Source organism: Polypterus senegalus, chromosome 12 (genome assembly GCF_016835505.1).
Source record: "Polypterus senegalus isolate Bchr_013 chromosome 12, ASM1683550v1, whole genome shotgun sequence".
In the NCBI taxonomy this organism is placed as follows: Eukaryota; Metazoa; Chordata; class Cladistia; order Polypteriformes; family Polypteridae; genus Polypterus; species Polypterus senegalus.
Window position 1 is genome coordinate 106,996,716 of NC_053165.1, and position 24,119 is coordinate 107,020,834.

Consider the following 24,119-nt stretch of genomic DNA (forward strand, 5'->3'; position numbering starts at 1 on the left):
AACCATTATATGGAGTTGAAGCCTCGGCCAGTTAGAGAAAATGGGAACAGCATAGAAAAATAAAAATACCAGGAGGGGGCCAGTGATAGGAAAGTAAGGAAATAAAAGGGTTCCCATCGGAACGCAAGGTTCGGCCGGATAGGAGTAGATGGGAGTCAGAGAAGATGAGCAAAAGAGCTCATTTGAGCGAAAAGATAGGAAATGACATAAGAAAAGCCCAAAGATGGTAAGAGGAAGCCATCTACCCAGTCTTAGACCAATCAAAATAAGCCGAACAGACACCAAGAGGAACAATGGACAGTAAAGCCAGGTGCAGAATGAGCTAATTGAGCAAGGACAAAGTGATAAGAAAATGATATATAAGTTTTGGATTTTGTACTGTTGAGGGCTCAGCTCAATTTGGCCGTATTGGGTTGAGTCCTTGTTGTTTTTTGTGCTGATTTATTGCAATAAAGCTTTAAAACTCTGTCTGTCTATCCCGAGTCCTAATAGCCTTTATTTTTAGGTAAAAAGCCTTCTGATGATGAATTTTTCACCACGACAGAAGTAGCCATTAGAAGATGTGTCAGTTGTGGATGCACAAGGTCAGCAACAATACTCAAACAGGCGATGGCATTCAAGAGATGACTGATTGCAATTAATGGGACCAAAATATGAAAAGACACAATTTCCCATGCTACTGCACCACTACCACCAGCCTGGACTGTTGACTCAAGGCAGGTTGAGTGCATGGATTCTTGTTGTTGCTGCCCAATTCTTAGAGAGAAATGGGGATTTATCAGACCAGGTTACATTTTTCCAGTTATCCACTGCGCAGTTTTGGTGAACTTGTGCTCACTGCAGCCTCCACTTTCTTGGCTGACAACTGTGGAATCCAACATGGTCTTCTATTGTTGTAGCTGATCTGAATCAGGTTTTGGCATGTTGTGCATTCTGACATACATTTCTGATCACCATAATTGTACAGAGTGGTTATCTGAGTTACTGTAGCCTTTCTGTCAGCTTAAATCAGTTTGGCCATTTTCCTCTGAACTCTCTCATTGATAAAATGTTTCCATCCTCAGAATTGCAGCTCACTGGATATTTTGTTTATCACATCATTTTGAGTAAATTCTAGAGACTGTTATGTGTAAAAATTCCAAGAGATAAACAGTTACAGAACTACACAAGGCAGTCCTGTCTGACACCAACAACTATGTCACAGTCAAAATCACTGAGATCACATTTGTTTTGTCTCGTCTGGTGTTTGATGTGAACATTAACAGACGCTCCTGACCTGTATCTGTATGATTTTTTGACTCCTGTGAGAATCAACTGCCTTTTCATTTCAGTTATTTTTCTCTTTAACAATCATTGAACATTAGTGTCCTCTGATGCCCCAACTTTTAAGTCTTTTTCATTTCCTTTGTCCCTTTTTATAATATAGTTTAACAAAAAGCTTGCATTTTTTGCCATTAGGCAATTAGTTTTTTTTTTGCAGCTACTTGTATTTTGTTTCATCATTCATTTTTGAAATACTTTAGTGATTAATGTTATAAAACAAATTTCTTAAGCTATCACTCTTCCTCCTTTCTACATATACTGTAAATATAAGCAACTTCTCAAATGTGTATTTTACACTTGTTTCAGTCACTATTTTATAATGGAAAATAAATAAGTTCTTAAAGATCTTCCAGCTATTTAAAGGTGACACAAATTGGGTCTAATGGTGGCACAGAGTTTACACCTGCTGCCTCATGGCTGATTCAAATCTTGTGCTCATTTCCTTCCTGTGTAAAGTTTACATATGCTCCCTGTGCCCTGTGTGGCTTTTCCTCTTGATACTTTTTTTTCCTCACACATCTCAAAGATGTGCATATTAAATCAAAAGATGATCATATATTTGCTGAGAGCTTGAGAGCGTGACAAATGCGGTGAGCATAAGTGGGTCCTCTGATGAACTAGCATCCCATCTAGATTTGCTTTCTACCTTCTGCTCCTGGCGTAGGCTTTGGCCCCAGAAAGTCTGAAGTGGATGAAGCATGTTGTTATGTATTATGGCACAAAATCATTAAATGTATTCTCTGAAAGCATAACCTGATTCCAAGCAAAGCATTGTGCAATTTGTTGCATGAAATATTTAATTCACTCGTAACAGAAGACAAGATAAATGGAACACTAGTACAAGGCTAAAAATAATGAATACCATTTTTTATTTCTCTCTCTCTCTCTCTCTAGAACCAATGCAGTTGAGGTCCCTTGAGTTGAGTTGATCCCTTCCACTATTCTATAATATTCAATGTTTCTTAAAATTTCTTTTTTCTTTGCTGATTATAGAGAATAGATGCTTTATATAGTTGTGTAGGTACGGGGTGCACCGAGTGCTGACTGATACTAAGGACATTTGGACAAGCACAATGAATACCCCTACACCCTTTTCCAAACCCGTCTTAATCCTCAACACTGTTATGGAGAGCTGAAGCAAGTCTGGACAGGGTTGGGTGCAAAGCAAGAAATAACAGTGGTTGGGACACACTTCCATGCAGAACATAATCTTTTATTGGTGTTTCACCTAATGTGTGCCCCAGACAAACCATGCAGACACAAAGTCCGCACAATGACTCAGTGTAGGATTTGAACCATGATGCCAACAGTGGTAAACGGGAATGCAACTGTTTACAGGTAAAATGTTGGTATGAGTTGGCCAGTCACTTCTACGAAGTGTAAATATGACTTTTTATAAGTATGCCTTTAACATTTTATTAATTAAGACTTGTATCAAATATGACTAAGGGATGCTTTTCTTTCTTTTCTCAATAAAAAGTCAAATAAAATTAACCGTTTACTAAGTATGCATATAGAGAATAAGGTCAATGCTAACCAATATACATAGTGCATGTAATAGGTTGTTTCATTTTTATGAAGAGGCTTTAATGATTATGTAGTGTCTGATATTTGCTGATTTACTTATTTGTGGGAGGTCTTGGACCTTAACCCCAGCAAAGAGCGACAGATGACTGTGTATGCAGAATAATAATCAGCAGCACTATGTCAGGGATCAAAAAAAACCCCAAAAACTGTTCATTCATTCATTCCAAGCAGCTAACATAGTTCACAAGGAATTCATGTTTGTTTTAAGAATTAAAATTTTTTCCCAAAAATGTTCTATCAAAACTATGTATCCGATCAAACAATCCATTATTAATATTCAATAAAAATTGCATTACACTTTATCATTTTCTAAAAAATAAAAATGACTTACAATACTGAAACATAAGGTTTCATACCATGTCCACAATAGCATATCTGTATTAACATGTGAATATGCAGTATTTTATATTTTACTTTCTGGAAGCATAATAAAATCTGTCTGTAGTCTTTGGTATTCTGAAATTCAAACTGATTACTTTGCCAATATCTCTTAAGGAAATAAAACCATCACCATTTCGGTCTTTCATGCATTTTTTTTAATGAGTTCACATATACGACTTGCTCCTGCACATTTATTTAACTGGGATATTAAAATCATTCCTACATAAGTACATCATTAATATTCTAAGCATTTCTGTATTCCTACATGTGGTGTCATGATAACTGCATTACACATTCTAGGAAAATTAAAAGCTGAGCCGTTTTAATTCTGTTACCTTATTGTTTCCACGTTCTTGGAATTGGGTGGCTCATTCATTCCTGAAACAAAAAAATTAACCAAATGAATAATTAATAATACAAGTGTACATTAAAAAAAGAGTATACTATAAAATTTTAGAAGCAAAGAAGAAAGAAAAACAGCAAGTGCTAATTTCATGCAACACTTGCATTGCTGTTACATATTTCCTATAGCGTCACATAGTATAGCTCTGGTTAGCACAGATATAACTCCATAGCTCAGGCCACTGGGTACAGCTCTAGGCTTAGGGCTAATGCCTCACACCTCCAGGTGCCTGCATTTCACTTCTGGCCCATTCTCTATCTGTTTAGAGGTTACAAGTTTTTTTTCAAATCTGTGTAGATATTTCTTGAGATACTCTCAAGTTTTAGCATTCCAAAGGCATGAAATTTAGGTTTCCTATAGATTCCAAATTGCCAAGGTATTATTGAGTGTGGATGTGTACATTATGTTTTTCCTATGATGGACCGGCTTCTGATGTTTCTAGTCAGGCAACACCCTAAAATAAGGCTTTTAGAAGTAAACGGATTAACGGTAGGTACATTATAATATCTGTCAGAAAACATCATAACCTAAAATACTGCTTCATTAGTAAGGTGCATTGATTCTGTTTTGTTGCACACAACTTCATGATATAAAATTTAGATTTTAAAAAAACATACGGTATAAATTTAACTTAGTCCTCCAGTATGATGCATTCTAAACTGCTGAAGGAGTCAACACATTCCTGTTTAACAGAAAAAAGCTCCATAAATTGCTCACATAATTTTAAACTCTTGTGTTATAGCTGTTGTTTAGAAAGACATAAAATTTTGAATAGGTGCTCGAAAATCACATACAGCATCTAATAACTAAATATTTAATAGTGGTTGAATTGTTGTCTTATTTTTATCTGCCACTTGTGGTTTTACATTTCCTTGATCTTTCTGATAAAGACCAAAAGCAGACATATTGTTCTGAAATAAGTTAATGAAATGAGTTACACAATCAAGTTAATGTGATTTATATGTATACAGTAATACAGACAGTGCTGTAAACAGAGGAAGTGATGATTAAGTAAAAAGAGCAAATAAATGATTTAATGCAAAGTACATATTTAATGCTGGACACTACACATAGCCTCTTGTCTTCTCCTCTTCATTACCTACAGATTTTACTGTTCTGCATCCCCCCCCCAAACAAATACCCACTTTTCACCTGTTTGCAGACCAATAAACCACTGAGGTACCTTTATAGATTCTATGTATTATGCTGTAAGCAGGTTAATAATTCTGACTATTTACATTTAGTTTTGAATATTTTTTATGCCTCCACCAAAGTTGTTTTGTTCAGTGATTCTAATAAAGAGTACAGCCTAACATTAAATTGAATAACTGGGTTCATGTAATAGATGGATGTTGAACTTTTTTTTATTATACACAAAGACAGATTTGTACTATAGGCACACAATTTTATTAAAGGATTTTAAGAAAATTAGACTATGTGGTGAATAGATTTAAAAGATCCCTTACAAATCAGACACTCGCCTAAAATAAGATAATAAACTGAATTTACCTAGAAATTCCTGGGCTGCCTTCTCACCGTGCAAGTCCTCCATTCCCTCCACAGATGAGCTAAAAGATGAAATCATAAAGAAACATTTAGGGATGACATTACTCCCATGCATACAGTATTACTAGTAAAGTTTACTGGGAAAATTAAACACCAAGAATTGTAAAGAATAGTGTTCAGTTTAAAAATTTTGTAGTGAAAAATGCTAGTTAATAATAGCTCTCACCTGTATTTCAAGCCATGATCTGATATTCCCACTTCACTTGGACTTCTTGTCATCTTACACGATTTACACTAAATACAATAATTATTAAAGTAAGTACAAATAAAGACAAGCCAATAAGCAACAACACTAACAAATATATATACATGTATACTGTATACAGTACTGTATAAGTAATATGATGAAATGTCAACATACAAAACGCTGCTTTTCTTTCCTTTTACACAGATACTCTAGTACTTTTACACAATACAGCAGCATGAAACAGTGGCTATACTCTGTTTAGTGAACAAAGTATTTTTTAAACCTATCCATATTATTTAATACAGTCCTGTAAAATGAACTTATTCGTGAGGTTTCTATAGAACATTCTCGGCTCTGCTAATTTTCTATGTTAAAATTGCTACTGCATGACACTCAAGAAATAAGATGGACCAAATGTTACCCATTTATTATATATCCAGTTTTAACATTAAAAGGAGTTTTAGGTTGTCTTTTCTTCCTAAAAATTATAAACATACAGCTAAAGACACTGTATCCTGTCATGAGAATGCACTTCAGTATGTCAGTTAAAAAGAAAGACAGTTTGAATTCCTATATCACTTACTTTAAATGGACGCTGCATAAAATCATTAGTTGCTCTTATTTTTGCGTTTCATTTGGTAAACATTATACAAATGCATTCAGAGTAGAAACAGCTTTCAGTCTTAGCATACTGATGCATATACTACAGAATACAAATTGTAAAACAGAATCATTAGTATGTTATCTAGCAATGAACTAATAATAATAATAGCCTAACCTACCAGATTGATTCTAAAAAATTAGAGATATATTCTACTGTTAATACTGTTTAAAGGTTCTTTGGCACAACATGAAAGGTATTAAATCATCCAAGGATTAAATGGAAGCACATACAATGTTGGAATTAAGCCTTTGCTGTAGTGATTGGCTATGGCTCCTTTCCAACTCCAATTGCTGCTTACACGCATCAAGCTGAATCTTCTTTATAGAAGAACTTTCCTGTTTCATTAAAAATAAAACATTGGAGTTTAACTTCAAACAGTGTACATTTACATGGAATGATCAAAGCAATAGGAATGAAATTGCATGCAAAGCTATAAGCATACTGATATATATTAATGCTAGACAGATCCCAAACTCTAAATGTACCTTTTTATTACTGCGTTTGCCATTATGCAGCAGCTATATCCCCTCTGGGTGAATATAATGGATGTTAATTTATTCAACAACCTGAGATATTAGATACAACATTCTCAAACAGTTTTATTATGTCTGGGGCATCCCGATACATACAGTGTTCAGGTTTCCATTTATGATTCAGTAAACATTCAGCTAACAAATATGTATTTATTGAAGTCAATCCTGATCTCATCCAAATATTTTTATAACCTGCTCTTTGGGAAGCCTGTGGTAATGGGCACATCTCACACACATACTCTGTCCTAAACAACTTTCAGATAGACAGCACTAAAACATACACAAATTTACAATGAGGCAATTTAAATTTTCCAGCCAAATATTTCACCTGAACAGAAAAATCTGCCCATAGTATATTTTGATTTTGATATAATTTTTTTAATCCCCAAGAGGAATCTGTCTTTTCAAATGACCTGTGGGGGTCAGAGCATAGGGTCAGGGATTATACAGCACCCCAGGATCAATTTTCAGGATAAGGGTATCTTGGACCAATGGATCAGGATACCTTCTGGTAGTAATGGGATTTGATACCAGCACAGATCTTTATTAATCTAACATAAACTGGAATATACATTTAAAGGAAATTTTAAGAAGTAGTTAATACGAAAATCTTTATTCCCTAATCTGAAATTAGAATCACACAATGACTTGGATAGAATTATTAATGTTATCCTTTCCATGAACCTGAATTAACCTGTTGAAGAATTAGGCACCTGCTCTTGACAGATCCTCTTCAGTATCATTAACAATTAAACATGCTTACAAATCCAATCTCGCCTCATATTAAGTAGTCTATTCCAGATTATCCATTTCTGAGACTGTGTGCAAAATGTTACGAATAAGAAAGAGTATGTGTAGTCAACACATTCGTTTTAATTCTGATGATGTTCTGCTCTATTTATTTATAAAACTTACTGATGCTCTTTATGTTATATTTATTTGAACTGGCAGAATCAAAGTCTCTCCAGTGTCATCGTGGCTATGACGATAGCTAACCCTAATATCTTTTCTTTCTCTAATTGGTCTTATAGGAGTCCATAAGCAACCCCTTTTAATCCTTGGAAGAGAGCCACACAGCACAGCACATCACAGCACAGTATATGCATCATCAGAAAATGATTGTTGCATTCAGGCAAATTCCAGATGGAAATATTCACTTTTGATAATACATTCAATGGTTTCTGGCCTTAACTGACATAATTTTTCTATGATACTTTACCTTACACTTCTGCAGCTCAGATTCAGCTTTAGCTTTTTCTTGCAAAAGATTCTGTATTTCATCTCTATAAAAGTCATGACAAAAGTAAACAGAAATAAGTAATTTTGTGAATCTTGTGACAAATATATAAGTAAATTCAGATATAATGATGTGAGGTTTTTTTTTTTTTTTTACACTTTCTACATAGCATTTTATATTTTGTAAATTTTTCAATTTCATTATAGTTAAACTTATCATACTGTGATAAAAACAGCACCCAAATATAACACTGAAATACACAAATAAAAAAAAATGTGATGTTGATTTCTGTAGCTAACCATGAACAAAGAAATTTGGGATGAGTAAATTGTTAATTGTACATTCCTGAAACCACTGTGATAACCACGCTGTCTTCCAGAGGAGTTCCAAACAATGCTCATGTAAATGTCAGAACTACAAAGTAGTACATGTATATCTCTTACAATAAACAAAGGCTGTATTTTGTTTAGGTTTATTGGCATATATTTCTTAGTTTTTTCTAGATTTTTAACTAAGGTTTTTTTTTTTTACCCATTTCACAACAGCTGTAGCAATTTAGAAATAGTGGTTATGTGCACACTAGTTGCAGTGTGCTAAAACTAAAACTGCATTGTTCAATGTACATTGTGTTACAAGGTACATTTTGACAAGATATATGAAGAGTGTTTTTTATTTTCTTAGTGTTGCAAGCCATATTCTGAATTTCAGCACAATTCTACTACCTACTCTTGTTTAGAATATTCTACATGGGGCTGGGCGGCAAAGGAGATTTGTGGTTACACATCAAACGTGCATCAAACCAGGATGCATTTTATTTTTATATATATTATTTATTTCAGTCTATGCAATATTTCATTTCTGAGTTTCAGTGACTCCAGTCAACTACTTTAATTGTAAATGTAAGGAAAAGTAACAAAAAATATTCACAAATCTGGAAATTAATGTAAGAGGATGGGAATTACAGAAGTGTGCTGCTAAATAACACTATAGCACTAACTGAATTCTGTTATTTTTTGAATATGACTCACTGTTACAAAATAGTTAATAAACAAAATTGTGATAACTGACTCCTAAATGAAGTAACTACAAAAAATGAAAATTCCCCAACTTTGAATTCAAGACCCCAAATGCACCACAATGTTACACCATGCATATATTTTCTTTAACTTATTCCTATTTGATCTATTTGATCAGTCATCCGGGAGGGGCTCAGAGTAGAGCCGCTGCTCCTCCGCATCGAGAGGAGTCAGATGAGGTGGCTCGGGCATCTGATAAGGATGCCTCCTGGACGCCTCCCTGGTAAGGTGTTCCGGGCACATCCAACCGGGAGGAGGCCCCGGGGAAGACTCAGGACACGCTGGAGGGACTATGTCTCCCGGCTGGCCTGGCAACACCTTGGGATTCTCCCGGAAGAGCTGGAAGAAGTGGCCGGGGAGAGGGAAGTCTGGGCTTCTCTGCTTAAGCTGCTACCCCCGTGACCCGACCTCGGATAAGCGGAAGAGGATGGATGGATGGATGGATGGATGGATATTTGATCCAGCCCGTTTAGTAATGTAGCTTGCTGAAGAAGGGAAAATGCTTGAGGTGCTTGCTGGTCTACATGGTGATGCATTCAAATTTCCTGTTCCAGACTACTGACTGTGCCAAAATCTGTTTTGGAGTTGCCAGCTCCAGATGCAAAGTCAATGGGACAATGCAATTATGTTAGGTTTATACTCTGAGACTCACCCCTGTGCTCACCTTTTTTATGTAGGCACTTCTATTTTCCATCTATTGCTAGGCAATGCTGACTGCACTGCAGTTGCATTGTAGAGGGGATAATTATAATAAAACTGGTAGCATAGCTAGAACTCTTTGTTTTAGCATTGAATCATTTTAACACAAAACTTAACATTCCCAAAATCAATTAGTACAACTCAAAAGTTAGGAGCTGGAGGCCCTTCTGGCAGGACTGGGTACCACTACATCACACAGCCTGCTTACACACAAGCTCACACTTGCAATCACACGGGGCCATTTGGAACTGCCAACCTGTTACATGTTTTTGGGGATGTGGAAGGAAAAAGACATTGAGATTTTAGAAGAAAATTGAACACAGAATGCTGAATCTTCAATGCATAAGTTCTACCCATTCCACTGTTTCAGTTTTGCTTCTCCTTTCTAAATAAATTAGATCTGTTTATATTAGACTCATCACCATTACTAGAATTTAGTCAGGTTTCTGTTACCCTTTGGTCCAGTTTATTTATTGAATTAGTGTCCAGGCTCCTGTTCTATGTGCATATCTGCTTTTCCACTTCAAATGTGGTATGAACGTCTAGCTGAGTAAATAGAGTTATCACTCTGGTCTTTTTCTGAATGTCTTTACCATGGAGACTGCAGTTAGGACTTTACACTGAGCACTCAACCATCTATGAAGGCACAATGTGAGCTTGCCATGGATTGCCCTAAAATGTCTTAACTGATACTACTCTGGAAACCAGTGTGGCTTAACTTGACAATTTCAATGTCAATCAACATTCAAATAAATGTTAAATGAGAATACAGTCATTCCTTGTTATATAACTCTAATCTGTTCCTGAAAATGGGTCAGAAAATTAAAACTCATTTTTCACTTAATCACTTTTTCATGATTACAAGGATATTTAGTGATAGTATTTACAAGAGTGTTGCAGTGAAGCAAACAAAGGCACTGGAATAACAGGAGGCAGCTGAGACAACAGCTAATAACAGTGTGCTGGTTTACACACGCATGCGACATGACAATCAAAATGTTTTTAAAAATGTGTCACATGAATTGTGCTTTATAGTGAAATAATGGTCTGAATACCAAATTTGTAGTATAAAAAAGTCACATATAGAAGAATGACCATAAATCCTTCTTTTAAATATGTGCTTTCACTATATTATCACTATAATCTTCTCTGTCCTTAGAGAAAAGACTTACTTGTTACTAAAGTCAATGTGAAGTAACCCAAGATAGCATAACAGTCTCAAATCCACTGTTCAATTCGGGGTTATGAGGGGCTGGAGCCTGTCCTACAGCCCAGGACAGGGCAGCAGTCTATCACAGGGGCAAAATCATACACACACACACACACACACACAAACACAACCTACCATGTGTGCTTTTGGAAGGAAAATCTACGTTGATAACATCTAGGCAAGCAATTGAAACAAAGGATGCTGGAGTCTGAAGTGCTATACAGAATGATCCTATAAATGTACCTGTCCTAATTCCTTGAAGCAACCATTTATAGGTGTGCTTTCTGTAGTCAGATATGAAGATGAACCACCTCACGTAGCTAAGTCTTAGTCATACAAAGGCAGCTAAATGCAGATTATAAACAACATAAGTACAAAAATGAATTAAAGTATAAATAAAAGACCAGGGTCCTCATGTATAACGCCTTGCCTAGAATTCACATTAAAACATGGAGTACGGACAAAACTAAAAATGTGTGTACACAAAAGAAAAACAGTTGCTTAAAACAGTGTGTAAGCTAATTTCTATGCACAATCTCCCTTTACAAATACCAATCAATTTGAAATTTAAACACACATGCACATGCCTAAGGCCTTACCCTGACTCCCCAAAGAATTTAGCCTATTTGAATGTGCAAATCGGTTCGGTGGCAAGTGGGCAACAGTCAACTTGGCGAAAGACAATTCAGGGAAGAAACAACTTGGTGAAATACAAGTCGGTGATATCCTTTACCAGTTAGGTAATAGGTTTAAAGAGATTTTTAAATTATATTTAAATGACAACGTGATTTAAAATAAATTTATATAATTGGCGAGCAAACTATATTCTGCAGATGGAACAAACTCTATCTTACATTATCTTCTGCAACCAAAATTGTATTGATTGTAATCGTAGGATAACGTTATTTAGAATACAAAAGGTGACCTGCGAGTAAGGCTTAAGGAATATCTTTACTCTCAACGTATTGGGACTCTCATAAAGCAGGCGATTCTGTGGATTTTCCAGTGCCCTACGTTGTCATTTAAATATCATTAAAAAATCTCTTTGAACCTAACTATTACCTAACTAGTAATGGATGTCACCGAGTTGTCTTTTTACCGAGTTGCTCCTGAACGGTACAAATCAATATAAATAGGCCTTATTTTTTTCAGTGTTATGTTAAAAGACAATGGCAAAAGCATGTAAAAAAAGAAGAATTTCAGCAAATGTGAAATGGTGGAAGCAAGGAGAAACGTACTATTTGGTGACTGAAGCACTGGTATAAACAGCAAAAGGAAATTAATGGAGTGGCACAGCATGGCGGAGATACTGAAAAGTTCTACTTCAGAAAGTCGTACAGTGCCCGGAATAAAAAAAGAAGTGGTCAGATATCAAAGTCGACGTGAAAGGCGAGTTGCAGCCCACCTTCTGAGTGCCAACACCACTGGAGGAGGTAGTGTAATCCCGAGGCTCACATTGTTTGAGTAGCAAGCTGCTGCAATTTTTGGCGAGATACTTATAACCAGCATTTTACCACTGCCTGAGTCTGTGAGTGGATGTCATTATAATGTCGCTCTTGTTCAGTCAGTGGGTTGGCGAGCGGGGTGAGAAGCCACGTCTTCAGCGGGTACCTGCTGTCACCTAAGTAATCGTGTTATATGGTTACATCCTTCAGATAACTTAACATTTTTACTAAGGGGGTAATATTAAATGTCTTATCTTGCAGAGAAACCAGCCATCACGCACAACACCATTTTCACGTTTGTTCCCAACACTGCTGTTTCTCAGAATGAATGAATAATTGTTTAGTTGAGCCAGATCATTTTACCACAAGATTAGTGAGATGCATTTTCACATCACAGATAATTTGCACATTAATAGTGTGGAAATAGTTTCTATTTATATAAGAAAATTCATTCTCTAAAGGTGCCTATAGCAATGTGCCTGCAGTTGACCGCCCCGATTACATTTTGAAAACCGGATGTTGCTGCGAAGATCACTTTGATGTTTGCCCATTCAACCACAGTGTAAGGAAATTTTATATATCTGGATGACATGCAGATAATATCATCCCATACAGCTGGCATTGCACGACTCAGTGGTAACTGTAAAATTCCCAAATGGTCAGCCAGTTTACGTTGAAAAGCTCCTGTGGTTAAAAACTCGAGAGTGGACTGAACTTGCAAAGGAGCAGGTAGAGCACTATTCCTTAAAGTCTGCCTTTGTAAAAGTGACCCCAGTTCAGCAGACAGCTCCAAAAGGATAGCTCTTTGAAATCTAAATCAACATGGAAGCCAGTCATCATCACGGGACAAGAAATCAGTATGATCTCTAAATATGTGCTCTCTTCTAATTCTTCCATTTGCAGTGTCTTCTAACAATTTTAAAGCAGCCATGGCAGTTGGAACAGTTTGGCCATTCTGTGCACCATTATACTGTTACAAATTCATTCATTGAATTCATTGTACCACATACATATTTTAATAAAACAAAACATATTCAAATGTTGTTTGATAAAATCATTATTGACAACAGTACTTACTGATTACTTTGAACGATAGACTGTAGCCTCTCCAGCTCTTCACCAAGCTGCTTAGTTTCTTCTTTTTCTGAAATCTTTTATCACAACACAATTTATGATGTTCTATTCAAGTTCTTTATAGCATGGTTACAAATCTAATTTGCCTCTATTCACTAAGCAATTTTAATTAGTAATTTTTTTCAATAATAAATTGACCCATTTTGCTTGCATAAACTGAAAGAAGATAAAACTGAAACTGCAAAACATATCATCTCAGCATCCGTTGGATACTAAAACTCATAACACTTATTAAAAAGATTTACTTTGAGACTATTCTTAACACTTCTTTAAGTTTACTGTATATAAATATGTATTATTATTATTATTATAGTACTAGTTAATACTGTGAGTCTTTTATAATATTTGTGCTTATGATTGGACAGTAATTAGTTTTCTGGTTATTGTTTATGTTTAGTGTACCTTATCCTCATCCTTTGTTTTGAGGGATAAAGCAGCTTCCTGCCACCTCTCTTTCCAATGCTGTGCTACGGTCTGCTGCTCTTCTATCTGATGTAAAAACTCTTCCTCCTTCTGATGAAGTTCCTCATTCTTGACACCAAGTTCTGTCCGTAGCTCCTTACAGCATGCTTGCAGGTGTTCCTGCTCTTTAAGCAGTCTTTCTTCAGAATCTCTAAAAGCACACAACTAAGAAGTCTACCTCAATTTACATTAATCTAATTTATACTTAAACTATGAAAGAACAATAAAACATTTGCTTAAAACTTGCAAAACACAAGTTTCACAGTGTAAACAGATCTGTTCCATTAAGTATTAGTTCTGAGTTTTCGGTTCACACACACACACATATATATATATATATATATATATATATATATATATATATATATATATATAGTGTGGCAGATGACCAGGACCAACGCTAGGACCGGGAGAGGGACAATACCTCCCCCAGGGGGGCCCGGACAGTTGTGAAACCCTGGAGGCCAGCACTTCCACCACACCCAGAGGTGCTGGAGGCAGGAATTCCAGGGACACCCGGAGTGCTCATGCAGCACTTCAGCCACACCAGGAAGTGCCGCCGGAAGTTCATCGGAGAGCACCTGGAGCAGGTCCGGGTGATTATAAAAGAGGCCACCTTCCTCAAGTGAGAAAGCAGAGTTAGGAAGAAGGAGGCAACGCTCGGCAGGAGAGGTGGAAAAGCAGAAGGAGAAGTCCGGAGAGGAGAGAAAGGGACTGACAAACGTGTTTGGTGCAGGGGCACTGTGTTGTGTGGTGGACTTTATAAAGTAAAGAGTGTTTTTTTGGAATATTGTGTCAGTGTCTGTGCAGAGGCTGAACTACCAATATATATATATATATATATATATATATATATATATATATATATATATATATATATATATAAAACAAGATGATTAAATAAGTAACAAGCTCATGAAGCTAAAATAGGTGTAAGGGCAGACAATGTTGAATCAACTGAATCATTGCAGAGAGAGCAGGATAGCAAATAGGCTAGAGGAAATTTCTGTCAGATTATATTTAACACAAGTAAATGTACATAGGGAGTAAACATGTTGATATGAATAAACAATGGGAACTTTAAAAAACTTGTAATACAAGTACATAGGAGCTGTAGAGGACTCTTTACTTTCTGCATTTACACAGTACAGAACACAGAAATTATTGAAAAGGCTAATACGATGTCAGGTTAAATAACAATAGCAACAGCATTTATTTCTATAGCACATCTTCATAGAAAGGATGTAACTCAAAGTACTTTACAACATGTCAAAGAAGTAGTTACACGCAAAGAAAAACAAATAAAATGTAGGTAATATATAGTATGCAAAACATAAATAAATAATACATATTTACATAAGAAATATATATAATTAAGAGAAAGTTTTGAGTTTCTAAGTGACAGTCAAATAAGGTCAGATGGCCAAGGGCAGATGGGGGGGAAAAAAAAACCAAAAAAACTCCAGTCAAACTGGAGAAAAAACAAAATCTGTGGGGTTTTCAAACCAAAAAGCCCTCCTCTATTCTGTTTCACCTCTTGGCATCTGGATATGGCACTTGGTGCCACTGCTGTACTGCCAGTCTGCTCTCCTGTGTATGGGAAGAGTCATCTTGGATTAAAGAACAAGGGAATCATTGGATGGAAAGAGTCTTTCATCTGACTGGATGGCCCACCCAGCACAGATTCCACTATACAAAGCCTGGAAGAAAGGGTTAGGCAGCTTGTTGGCCGAGGTCTCCAGGACTGTGACTGTGTCAAACTTTGCTTTTGACTTTCTCTTACACAATTTAAATTTCCCCCATTCTCAAATGGCCATAGTTTCATCAGATTCTACCTTCTTCTCCAAATGTTTTAACAAATCTGTATTTTTAAATGTATTAATTTTGTATTTAGCAATTACTATATCCTATACTTGTATAGAATTGTTCAGTTAAGAGCACTATACAAGAAAAAAGTTATATGGTGTTGTACTAGGCTAATTCTTGGACTTAGAGGTATAAGCTATGAAAAAACATTGATGGAGTTAAACGTTTTCGTTTAAGCAAATAGAGATTAAGTGGGGATATTATTTAAGTGTTTTAAAAATATGAAGGGAATTAGTTCAATGGATACTAGCTGCAACTTTAAAATTAATTATTCAATAAGAATGTAGCAACACACTTGGAAATTTGTTAAGGGCAAAATTTCACGTTTTTCTTTATACAAAGAACCACAAACACATGACATAAAATACCAAAAATATAGTAGACAGCATGGTTTAGGGAACTTCAACTCCTGACTCAATAATATTTTTGTGAAATTAGACAAATGGCACCGGTGAGATTGTGGGTTACTTATTGGCCCATTCTGTGACAGAGATTGTCACCGCACCTGTTCTTTTTATCTTTAGCCAAGCCTGAATTTTTGTTGTTTTTTTATAAATTCTAGTGGAGGTTGTTGTTGCTGTTTGATATAAAATCTACTTACTCATTGTTATTGTAAACAAGTAAATACCCCCTTGACACAAATGAAGCGGTATCAATCTGTCTTATGGAATTAATTATTTAATTTCTGAGTCATGCAAAAGCCAAAACTGTGAAGGAAATACAGCACATTTTCATAATTTGAGTTGTTTTTAGTATACAAAGCATGTTGAAGGATTGCAATTACCAAGGCCAAAATGCTTCAGTCATGCTTTTGATTACATCAGCTGACTCACCTAAGTGCCTGGCATTCTTCTTTTAGTTTCTGCATCTTATCTTCACAAACTTCCTCTGTCCCCATTGTTGCAGTCATCAGCACCTCCTTTTCTTCAATTAGCTGGCAGCGTTCCTTCTCTAGAGCAGTGATCTGGTTGATATGAATCACTTTTTCTGCCTCCAGCTCGTGCAACTGTTTCAAAACAATTTCTAACTTTTGCTTTGTGTCAGCTAGGTCAGCGGATATGTGCTCATTTACCTAAAAAATAATCCCCCAGAAAAAGGTACAAGAAAATGCATTGAATACTCTTCATACAACTTTAAGAGAATTTATGATTGCTGAAATTGTGTTTCAACTTTCATTTTTAATGTTTTCATTCCATGACTATAGAGTCAGAGTCAAAAATTTTACCAATTTTTTAGTGGAGTCAGATTCGCAAAATTCTTATCTGACTCCGACTCCAGCATTTGAATCTCAGTTGTTTTACTAAACAGGACTACAAAGTCAAATTTTGACATCAATATTCCAAATGTAAATTTGTTTAAACCTAATTCAAGAATGCTGACACCCGCACCAAGCTGAATGGAAGGGACTACAATAGAATGCCACCGTTATTTAAAACACACATTACAAGCAAAACATGCAAATAAAGTTACACTAGCCAACCCGCGGCGTACCATACGCCGCATAATCAGGCCGTTTTTTATTATTTTTAAGCACAGGGAGAAAATTAACATTTGAAAAATTGGTAATGTAATAAATCAGCAAGAAAAGCAACATTGTAACAATGCACGGAACGAACCAACACACAATCGTCCATGACTGAAAACTGGCGGACCGCAATCGCGCCTTCTCTTGCCAGACGGAGGGATGGGGGTGCACGGCGCGGAGTGTGGAACGGGAGGAGAGGAGAAGGACGTCCATTCAGCTCCCTCCGTCATGCTAGTCTGCTGAATTCTCGTTCAGTATGTACTGCCCGCTCATGTGCCCACCTCCAACTCGTCACTTGAGTCGTTGAGCTGCTTTTCTATATATAATCCACCAAGACACCCGACCATAGTAGTAGCAAGGTGGGAAGGGGGTGTGCACAAAGGGTAGGGACGCGTATAAGTCGCACTTAATGGGAATTTCACGGTTTGCAGCCCGAATGGGGTTCAACGGCGTACCCACGCCTCTCTGCGCCGGGCAGACACATGCTGAATCTCATGCATAATTATTTATTGAATGCTAAACACTTCTGGAAAGACACGGTTGTCTAAAACGGGTTGGTGTGAGAATACAACAGTAAGTGAATGAAAAGATGGAACTCTGGAGAGAGCAAAATACAACATAATAGTGAACCCGCAGCATAACAAAACACCGCATAATTATTTATTGATAGTTGAACACTTCTGGAAAGACACAGTTTTCTAAAAAGGGAGGGTCTGAGGATACAACAGAAAGTGAATGAAAAGATGGAACTCTGGAGAGAGCAACATATAATTGTCCGTGAGTGAAGAAGACGCATGTTTGTCGCGGATGCGAATTGCTGTATGTAGCGTGTAAAACAGTTTGCTATGGTGCACACGGTCGTGCGTCGTAACCGAAAACTCGGTTTTTAAAGACTGCTTACTTCATTGTGTTTTAACCTCAGTTGTAAAGGATTGTTTTAAAGATCCCATGGGATACCCCTCTCAAACTGTTTTACACGCTGCATATGGCGACTCACCTCCATGAGAAACATGCCTCTATAAACAGTCAAGGTGGCTCGGAGGTACATGTGGCCTCTACGACAGATGAATATAAATGACGCCATTCTTTCTGTGTTGTCACGCCCAAGTTGGTGAGCGTGGCTCTGCGAGTTGTCGTCGTATCCAATGGTCTTGGAGTTGGTGGGCGTGGCTCCTCCCTGCGTGCGCCATAGGTATCTTACTTGTCGGCGGCTTAGTGAATCCACGCCCCTTCCGCCGTGCTTTCCATGGGTGTCTTGCCTTAGTGAATTATATATATAGATGGTGAGAATCATTGTCAGTGCAGCTCCAGGATGTGCATATGTTTTATATACTTTGGAGCTGTGCATTAGTCTGTTTTTTAATCTGATTCCATCCACTGCACAGTTTTCTAATGAACTTGGTCCAAATCCCCCAAATAAACAAATAGATATCATTTGAAAATCTATTAACAGAAAAAATGTATTTAAATAAAAAGGATAGCAACACACTGGCTGCTTAGTCTTTAAAGAGAAACTTTAAAGCATTAAACTGGTGGATGAAATTGAAATCTCAAGAATGAATGTGTCAGGATGAGCTATACTATGAATGAAGCCCATACCCTAACTGCCATGTTGATTTTTGGTATTGTAGTTCTTCCACCAGCACAATACTAAACCAGTGATTTTACCAGTCTGCTCTTTTATGGCAATTTAAAAAAGATAGCTACATTATTTCACAGAGTTTTTTTTCCCAAAACCCTTGCATGAAGAATCACTTTTCAGTATTAAATGAGAAAAATGTAACTAATGCCCTCCAACAAGGACAGTCTGCTCTAGGTTGCTTAAAACACAGCAAGACAGATGATTGCCTTACACTACATGCTGGACAAATAGGCAAGGCTTGTGACGTTTTACTACATTTGAACACATTGGTCATTTAAACATTGTCTGGGGTAAACAACTACAAATCACAATAATATCCACATTTGTAGGGCTGCTGGGAATTTAATGATGATTTTTTTTTTTTTTATTTGATTATATTTTGGTGTGCATCACATTTAGAAGAATTATTCACACATGGATATCAAATTCTGTCATATTTCTTTGGGGTGTCAAGTAGATATTGAGCAAGCTTTTACCAGCTACACAATCTTATGGTTGAGTGTCGTCACGCACAAGGTCAACCTAATTCACTATTTTTTCTTGGTTAATGCTAGCAGGTGACATTATGCCACTCTCTGAAACACAACCTGGTTTTGCTGGGAAGCTTAAAACACTGTTAAGATAATTCAGCTCCTTTCCCTCTGTATGCCTGCTCCAAATGTCTGACTTTCTGGTATTTTTTTTTTTAACTGTGTTATTCTGTCCAAAGCACATCTGGCATTTGGAAATAATAATGATTGGATTTTTAATAAGGTCATGCTTTTCACTCACATTCAATGTAGTAGATATTGTTTAACATTCTACACAATTTGCCATACCGCATTTCTAAATGCCACATCTTCACTTGCTGGCACCCTCATTCTTATATTTTCATTACTTGAAATTTTACAATTACTGTTCAATCAGAATGTCCAATATAAAACCTACAGTTAGAAACTTGGCATATACTAAAGCTGGTGTCAGAGTCATACTTTTTAAGCTTTCTGGAGTTGGAATTTTTAGCTTTCTGGAAAGACTTCACCACCTTGTTTCATTATTTTCTTTTAATGTATTAGTATTTTGTTCTTTCTATAAAGTAAGGATTGGTTAAATGTTTTGTGTTGTATTAAATAAATTATATTATTTGCACATCAAAAGTGTTAGAAAACGAAGTTGTCTGATAAAGCCAAAAAAGTGGAAATGAAAGTGAAACCAAACATATAAAATCACCCTTCTCAAGGCCGTTAGCCCATTTGCTGAAGTAAAAGTGTTTACGTGCACTCAGTAACTTTGATAGTTACTGACGCCTGTAAGTAAAGTAAACCCATTAATGTGATTAACCACAATATTCCATGATATAGTGAAAGATAGGTGAAGCATTAGAAACTCTTCACTCTAATATTTACATGTGAGTCATATTTTTAATATGATAGTCTAATAATTTCTGATGACTCTTACATCTGATTTGAAAATCAATATGGTTCCATAATTTTACTTCTTTGTTTATCCCAATGTACACCCAAAATATATATTAAAAAAGAATTGTGCCTTGGAAAACAAACCTGCTTTACAGTCACCAGTTCTTCTTTCATCATAATCTTTTCTTGATCTTGCCTATTTGCCTGGGCTTTGGCATCTACAAGTTCTATGTGTAAATCACACACTTGGTCTGTGAAACCCTCCCTTCCCATCTGTGCACGCTGCAGTTCCATCTCCAGCTCCTTAACACGCTTGTGCAGCTGCAGCTTTTCCTATAAGAGGTTAAGACAGCTTTAAATCAAATAGCAAATTCATTAACAATTGAAAATAATTTCTTAATAACAGCAAATAAATGCACAAAAGTAGAAACATAAGCAAGAAGGATGAAAAATGTGGTTCATCTTTTAATTGGTACTGTAATGTGCTCCTCCTTCTCATTCTGAAATAATTCAAAATTTTTCAATTTAGGCTCTGCACAACATAGTGCAACACTCTCAAACCCATTTAATCTAATCCAGAACAATGGGATGCTGGCACATATCCCAGTAATATTGGGTGAAATGCAGGAATCAACCTTGCATGGAGTGAATTTATATAAGCATAAAAGGCACATTATTACAAACATATTACTGTGCCATAGCCAGTGAGTATTGCCCACATGAAAGGTGTACTTGCATTCACTGTAGAGGGAGTCAAATACTTTGTGTGGAAAAACGCCAATCAAAAATGCAAAGCATTCTACTCCCTCAGTCAGGACGGATATTTGAACTGCAGTTGAGAAGGATCTTTTGTAGATATACTTTATGTTGTGGGGAAAGGAAACATACTATACAGTATTTTCATTCCACAAATGCAATAATTGCATAGATATATAATTGTATAATTGGATTTTCAGTGTTTTGCTAAAAAAAGATTTTTTTTGAAAGTTTGAATGTATATAAACTCTTTCTTCCAGAGAGCTGAAGCCCATCCCAGCAGAAGAAAATATTTAAATTAATACCAGGTGAGTTGCCAGTCCTTACAGAGGGCATATTTCGCCCTGTATAAGTGGGTTTGGTTCAGAATGCAATTTAAAGCCTGAGTCCAGGAAATTAACTGAGTATACCCAATAAATAAGGGTTGAGATTAGTGTTGGGATTAGCATTGTTAGGTTTAGGGTTTGGCACCAGGGGTGGGGTAGGTTTAATGTTGATGTTAGGATTAGATTTGAGATTAGAATCAGGGTAAAGAAAATTCTGGCGTACAAGTATTTTCAATGGCTATAAGGATAGACAATCTTTGTACTTCCTCTATAGCGATAAATAATTTATATACAATTCCATAGATATATTACATAGACAAAAGTATTAGGATGTCTGACCATTACACCAACGGGAACTTTAATGACATTGCATTTAAATATGTTAATATGGAGTTGGCCCACCCTTTGCAGCTATAGCAGCTTCAACTCTTCTTGGAAGGGTTTCCACAAGATTTAAGAGTGTTTCTGTGGGGATTTATGCCCATTCATTCTGTAGAGCATTTATAAAGATCAGGCACTGATGTTGGATGAGAAGGCCTGGCTCAAAGTCTCTGTTCCAGTTCATCCCAAAGGTGTTCAATGGGGTTGAGGTGAGGGCTCTGTGCAGGCCAGTCAAGTTATTCCACACCAAACTCATCCAACCCTGTCTTTATGGACCTTGCTTTGTGCACTGGGGCACAGTCATGATGGAACAGAAAAGGGCCTTCCCCAAACTGTTTCCACAAAGTTGGAAGCATAGTGTTGTTCAAAATGTCTTGGTATGCTGAAGCATTAAGATTGCCCTTCACTGGAAATAAGGGGCAGAGCCCAAACCTTGAAAAACAGCCCCACACCATTATCCCTCCTCCACCAAACTTCATAGTTAGTTCTCCCGGGCATCCACCAAACCCAGACTCGCCCATTTGACTGCCAAACAGAGAAGTGTGATTCATCACTCCATAGAACATGTTTCCACTGCTCCACAATCCAGTGGTAGTGTGCTTTACACCGCTCCATCTGGTATTGGGCTTGGTGAGGTGAGGCTTGCATGCAGCTGCTTGGCCATGGAAACCCATTCCATGAAGTTTTTGTGCTATAGAATCAGCAGAGTGTTGGTGACTTTTACACACCATGCACCTTAGCAGTTGTTGATCCCACTCTGTGACTTTACATGATTTTCCACTTCATGGCCAAGTTGATTTTGTTCCTAAACACTTCCACTTTCCAATATTACCACTTACAGTTGAACCTGGAATATCCAGCAGGGATGAAATTTCACAAACTGTCTTACTGGAAAGGTGGCATCCTATCACAGTACCACGCTTGGAGCCACTGAGTTCTTCAGAACGACCCATTTTGCTTCACAAAGGTTTGTAAATGGAGACTGCTTGGCTAGGTACTTGATTTTATACACCTGTGGCAATGGGTCTGATTGAAACATCTGAATTCAATAATTAAGTGTGTCCCAATGCTTTTTGTCCATATAGTATTTGAAAACAATTGGTCTTACAAAATGTAGCACCAAGGGAGAGGATAACATTACTTAAAAAAATAATGAAATTCATTAGACAAAAAGGCCCTTACAGGTCCATTCATAAACCAACAAATTATTATATGGATTTACTTGCATAAAACGATCCTTATCTGCTACTGCTGCAGCCAGCTTCAACTTCAGATCAGTTACATTTTCCTCCAGTCTTACTACTTTTGACGACAACAGTTCTTTTTCCTAAACAGAAAATATTTTAATATACAGTACATATTTATTTAGTCCAAACAAAGCATGAATTTCTAGTCCTCTAGTTTGACAAAGTTTGAGTACACTAGCTCAACTAAGAAAAATAAATAGGTGCCACTAGTTAAAGACAGTCTTGTTGTGGTGTCAGATTAATAAAACTTTATGCACAAAAAAAGGCCCAAAATGTGAATAAAAAACTTTTCACACAAAAGCTGGGATCTAAAAGGAAAACATGATGGGAAAACGTGTATATTAACAGCAACTCTGAACCACCCATAAGTAAAACATTTCATAGAAAGTGGAAAATGATACCTTTAATAAAGCAGGGAAATGTTACAAAGCCAGCTAAATGATGACTCAAGTTTATCATTGTTCATATCACCAAGCCGTTATTATAATGTGCATTAATATGAAAGGTATAGTAAACCTCAACAGTGAAGAACATGATATAATCTACCGTAGATACCTTTTAGGTGGGCCAATGTCAATTTCCTGTTGACATTTTGCAGGATTGAAAACCAATGCAATCCCTTGTTTGCAATAATTGTATTAAGTAAAAACACAGTTGTGATTCACTCTCCACACACAAAATATCATTCAATACAGCCTTTTCATAGTCTATTAGCAGTAAGCATCGACATTCCATTAATGTACAAGTTATCTGTGATGCTAAGATGAAACTGACAAACACCATAGATAGATAGATAGATAGATAGATAGATAGATAGATAGATAGATAGATAGATAGATAGATAGATACTTTATTAATCCCAAGGGGATTCAAAGCTCAGTGTCCTGGGTTAACTCGTCTATCATATATTCTGAGGCAGAGTAGCTTTGGACAACAATTTGCTGATGGTTCTGTTTGTGTTGGCCGGCTTGTTAGTAAAGTAATTGGCTGAACCCTCAGTTTTTCATATGTCCTACACTATTCATTGTAACAGACATTATGCCATTACATGTGCCAGGAGATAGTGGCTGTA

At 36.5% G+C, this 24,119-nt stretch overlaps 1 protein-coding gene across 3 annotated transcripts in view; it reads right to left on the bottom strand.

Moving 5' to 3' along the window:
* LOC120541484 (trichohyalin-like) overlaps positions 1-24,119 on the bottom strand; it is an 83,213-nt gene that overhangs the window by 24,428 nt on the left and 34,666 nt on the right. For all 3 annotated transcript variants that reach the window (XM_039773173.1, XM_039773172.1, XM_039773174.1), the window contains exons 9-18: positions 23,023-23,127; positions 20,482-20,670; positions 16,607-16,845; positions 13,848-14,058; positions 13,389-13,462; positions 7,864-7,927; positions 6,342-6,446; positions 5,427-5,494; positions 5,204-5,262; positions 3,627-3,669 (exon numbers count right to left, since the gene is read on the bottom strand). In XM_039773173.1, the coding sequence (XP_039629107.1) occupies positions 3,627-3,669; positions 5,204-5,262; positions 5,427-5,494; positions 6,342-6,446; positions 7,864-7,927; positions 13,389-13,462; positions 13,848-14,058; positions 16,607-16,845; positions 20,482-20,670; positions 23,023-23,127 (1,157 nt within the window). The remainder of the gene's footprint in view (positions 1-3,626; positions 3,670-5,203; positions 5,263-5,426; positions 5,495-6,341; positions 6,447-7,863; positions 7,928-13,388; positions 13,463-13,847; positions 14,059-16,606; positions 16,846-20,481; positions 20,671-23,022; positions 23,128-24,119) is intronic.